At 39.3% G+C, this 4,632-nt stretch overlaps 1 protein-coding gene across 1 annotated transcript; it reads left to right on the top strand.

Annotated features, from left to right (window-relative positions):
• The first annotated feature begins 210 nt into the window (after positions 1 to 210).
• Positions 211 to 2,921, top strand: LOC120217317. Its single transcript, XM_039214476.1, has 3 exons — positions 211 to 1,498; positions 1,690 to 1,991; positions 2,091 to 2,921. Exons 1-3 carry the CDS (start codon positions 211 to 213, stop codon positions 2,919 to 2,921), a joined length of 2,421 nt encoding a protein of 806 aa, XP_039070407.1.
• Positions 2,922 to 4,632: the final 1,711 nt, after the last annotated feature.

The following is a 4,632-nucleotide window of genomic DNA, read 5'->3' as shown; positions in this document are numbered from 1 at the left end:
TTCAACATTACTGCTAGCCCAGAGGAAAGTTCTGACTTTGAAATTATAGGAGTGCACTATACTCCTGATATGAGGGAATTTCAGGAATGCTTGGATGATCTTGAACTCATGGATCATCCTTTTCTAGGTCCTTTGTTTACTTGGTCTAACAGATAAGAAGACTCTTTCTTGGCTAGAAAGCTTGATAGGATACTGGTCAACCCTCATTGGATGCTGGATTTCCCTGAGTCCTTTGTTAAATTTAAGGCTCAAGGCGTGTCTGATCACTGTCTGGGTCTGCTTTGGTCACATAAAGGGGTCATGGTTAAGAAGCCTAGGCCTTTCAAGTTTTTTAATTGTTGGACTGGCCATGAGCAGTTTCTGAGCACTGTTGTGAATTCCTGGCTGGGCTATTGTGATGGGAACCCTATGCAGTGTTTGTTAAGGAAATTAAAGAGGCTTAAATCATGTTTTAAGGATTTTAACAAGGAATTCTTCTCTGACATATCTGGTAGAGTTAAGTCCAAGAGATCCGATCTTGAGCAGTTACAGCTTTTTAACCTGTCCCATGTTGGTCAGAGGAGGATGAATGATGAAAGAATTCTCAAAGCTGAGTTGGTTGACCTGGAAATTGCTGAGTCAGAGTTCTACAGGCACTGGTTAAAGGAGGGTGATTTAAATACCAGGTTTTTTCATCAGAAGGTTGAGTCCAATAAAAAGAATAACACTATCAGAGTTATTATGAGTGAAGAGGGTCAGTGCTATGAGTCATTTGATGAGATGGTTGCAGAGTTAGTTAGGTTCTTCACTTATCTTGTTGGATCTGCTGATCCCATGGTTAGTGGTTGTTCTGTGGAGAGCCTTAAGGATCTATTACCTTACTCCTTGCCTAATGATGCTGCAGTGTCTCTCACTAAGGAGGTGGATGGTTTGGAGATTAAAAAGGTCTTGTTCAAGCAAGGTAAGGACAAAAGTCTAGGCCCAGATGGATACACTTCTGGTTTCTTCAAAGCTGTCTGGGACATTGTTAGGGCAGATTTTATTTCTACTGTGAGGTACTTCTTTCAATCTTCTATTATGTTGCCAGCTTTCAACACTACTGCCTTAGTTTTGGTCCCTAAAACCCCTAATCCTTGTTTAGCTAGAGATTTTAGGCCAATATCTTGTTGTTCTGTGGTGTACAAGACTATTACTAGAATTCTGGTGGATAGATTAATGCCTTTCTTCCCTGCCATGATTTCTCAGAGTCAGTCTGCCTATGTTAGGGGTAGGAACATAGTTGATAACACCTTGTTAGCTCAGGAAATTGTTAAGGGCTATTCAAGGAAAAGTCTTTCCCCTATGTGTGCCATAAAAATTGATTTACAAAAAGCTTTTGACTCTGTTAATTGGGGATTTTTATTTTCTGTTCTTGAGGCTTTGGGGCTCCCTCCTATCTTTTGTAATTGGGTCAAAGGATGTATTACCACTCTTATGTTCTCTGTTTCTCTAAATAGGAGCCTAGTGGGGTTTTTCAAGGGTGCTAGGGGAATTAGGAAAGGAGACCCCCTATCTCCTTACCTTTTTATCATTTCTATTAATGTGTTGTCTTCCCATTTGGACGTTGCTACTAAGCAGAGAATTTTTAAGTTCACCCTAAATGTAAAAGAGTTCCTCTCACTCATCTTTGTTTCTCGGATGATTTGCTTGTATTTTGCCATGGTTCCCTAGATTCTGTTTTGGGAGTATTGAGCACCTTAGAGAAGTTTTATGAGTTATCTGGCCTCAAGTTGAATGCCCAGAAAATAGAATTCTTTGCTTGTGGTTTGAGTTCTCATGTTCTGGATCAGATTTGTACTGCTTCTGGTTTTAGACTAGGGCATCTTCCTGTTAGGTACCTTGGTGTACCTCTTGTGACTAGAAAGCTCACAGGTAAGGACTGTGCAGCTCTGTTGGCCAGGCTCAAGCACAAGCTCAACCAATGGTCTAATAGAAACCTTAGCTTTGGGGGCAGACTGCAGTTAATCAAAACTGTCTTGTTTGGTATCTTCAACTACTGGAGCAAACAGCTCATCCTTCCTAAAGGGATTATCAGGGATGTTGAAAGGCTTTGTATGCGCTTCTTTTGAAAGGGCAGTGACACCCCAACTAGGGGCGCCCGTGTTGGCTGGAACCAGGTTTGTTCCTTAAAATCGGAGGGTGGTCTGGGGCTTAAAAACCTTGTGGTTTGGAGTAGAGCTTGCTGCCCGCTGCTTGTCAGAAACATTTTGGCTGGGGAGGGCTCGCTTTGGATTGCATGGATCAAGGAATATTGCTTTAAATCTTTGAGTTTCTGGGAGGTTGAGTGCAAATCTCACTTTAGCTGGATCTTAACTAAACTGTTGAAGTTGAGGGGTGAGGCTAGGGGGTTGTTCTTCCCCTATGCTAATTGGAGTTTAATCAATGGTAAGTGGATTTGGGATAACATCCGTGGCAGTAGAGATAAAGTTAGCTGGCACAGGTTAATCTGGTTTCCTGGCCATATTCCCAAATTCTCTTTAATCTCTTGGATGGTCATTCTCGATAGGCTGCCTACCAAGGATAGGCTTGCTCGGTTCGGCTTGCTTGTTGACAATGTTTGTGGCTTGTGTGGTGCTGGAATGGAGTCCCGTGACCACCTTTTTGCTGACTGTTCTTTTGCTAGGGGCGTTTGGGGAGCTGTGTTGAACGCTCATGGTCTCTCATTTATGGCTCGCGCCTGGGACGAGCAGCTTCACTGGTTACTGTCAAACCTCAGGGGAAAAACCCTTCGAGTTCGTGCCCTTAAGTTGTTGTGGACTGGCTTTCTCTATCTTATCTGGGAGGAGCGTAACCATCGATATCATAGGAATTTGATTCGTTCAATTGATGTCATTGTAAATAGGATTTTGGAGGAGGTAAATATCAAGTTGTATAGGCATGGTTATATTGATTTGAGGTTGTAATTTGTTGCTTGTTCATAATTGTTTGTAACGTTTTGTAGCAGCTTTGGCTGTTTCTTTTTGGATGGAAATATAACTTACTTATCCAAAAAAAAAATTAATGATGGGTGGTAGATAAAGAAGAAGTGAATTGACTATCTTAATTCCACGTTGATCATATGGTGAACATATAGATCATAATGGTTTGCAATTTTATGAGTTTTGCGGATATAATTGAGTTTTAAAGTGATCTAGGTAAAATCTAAATTGATAGTGGTACGGGTAATGAGGTGAAGTCGTCGATGATTGCAGTGGCGACATATCACTTGGATGAAACTATAGAACTTTCATCTTTAAAAAAAGAAAATAAAGTTAAAAAAATGTTGTGGATGATACATGGATTTCATGTCGATAAAAATAATCCACATCGGCAAGCGTAACTTTCGTACCATTTTTCCATTTATGATTTAACATTTGAGGGACTAAAATAGGAAAATAAAAAGTTTTAAAATTTTAGAGACCATAATAGGAAATAGAAGAAAATTGAGTCAAAAAATTTGTAATTAACCCATTAGTTAATATTAAATGCAGTGATATCTAGGCAACGCTGATGTTATCGCCCACCAAAGTGGAAATTTGACATCTATCTTATTTAAAAAAACAGAAAGCAAGAGAAAAAAAGATTAACCACAGCAAACGAGAGATCCACGAAACAAAGAAAACATTCAGAACCAGAGAGTGAAAGCTGAAAATAGAAAACGAACCCGTACCTTTATTCGTCTGAAGAAACTCACTCACATCGCTTAGGGCCAAAACCACCACCAGTCGTTCAGGTAACCTCTTTTGACCTTAGATCTATGTTGATTTTAGGTATTTAGGAGGGTCCTCGATGAGGTTTAGGTTTGGCTTGCGAGTCTAGGTCCTGAGCGAGGGGAGATGATCGGTTTGGGTTTTCTTGGCGAAGCCTTGAGGAAGAAAGGATGAGAGAATGGCGAGGGTCGGTTAAGGATGAGAGATAATGAACCAAGTAAAAATTTTACCCTAAGTATCTATCATCCAGTAACCAAAACGGCGTCGTTTAGAACTGAGCCAAAACGGCAGCGTTTTGAGTCCGGGAGTGATGCGACGTCGTTTGGAATGGGACGAGACGGTGACGTTTTGAGAGTTATATCATCATCCGTGTTTAGGACGTTAGGGAGTAATCAGGTGCGAAGTCCAGTATCTTTTAATTAATTATATTTTAGTCCTTGAGTCAGTCTTTCTGTTTTCTTAATTCGGTTCTACTAGTTCACGCGCATTTGTTTGGTCACCAGCTTATGTTTTTTCATTTTCGTTTATTTTTGCATTTAACTGTGAGTTTTGATGTTTGACAATTTAGTCCTATGGCAGACTTGGTGATGTACTAATCAATTCGTATTTGGTTAATAATTTGATGTTTAGCTTTTCATCCTTTATGGTAATATTAAATTCAAGATTGGGTTATTCACAGTAGGTTTTTATTTTATTTTAATGAATGCGTTAATGTATGTATTCATATATCGTATATTTATTTAGCATGAAAGCCCTTGTAACATATTAATAGGAGTATGATAGGTTTAATAATCTTAGAATATAAGAATTTAAGATTTCCTTTGTAAAATAGATAACCATAAATGCATGTGAATATTTTATAGACTAGAAATTTGTTTGAATGCATGACATTTTAGTTCGTATATGATATCCTCATGAGCATAAC

Source organism: Hibiscus syriacus, unplaced genomic scaffold, assembly GCF_006381635.1.
Source record: "Hibiscus syriacus cultivar Baekdansim isolate YM2019G1 unplaced genomic scaffold, ASM638163v2 tig00000773_pilon, whole genome shotgun sequence".
NCBI lineage: Eukaryota > Viridiplantae > Streptophyta > Magnoliopsida > Malvales > Malvaceae > Hibiscus > Hibiscus syriacus.
Note: the sequence above shows the minus strand (reverse complement) of the source record. Positions and strands in the feature narration are given on the sequence as shown.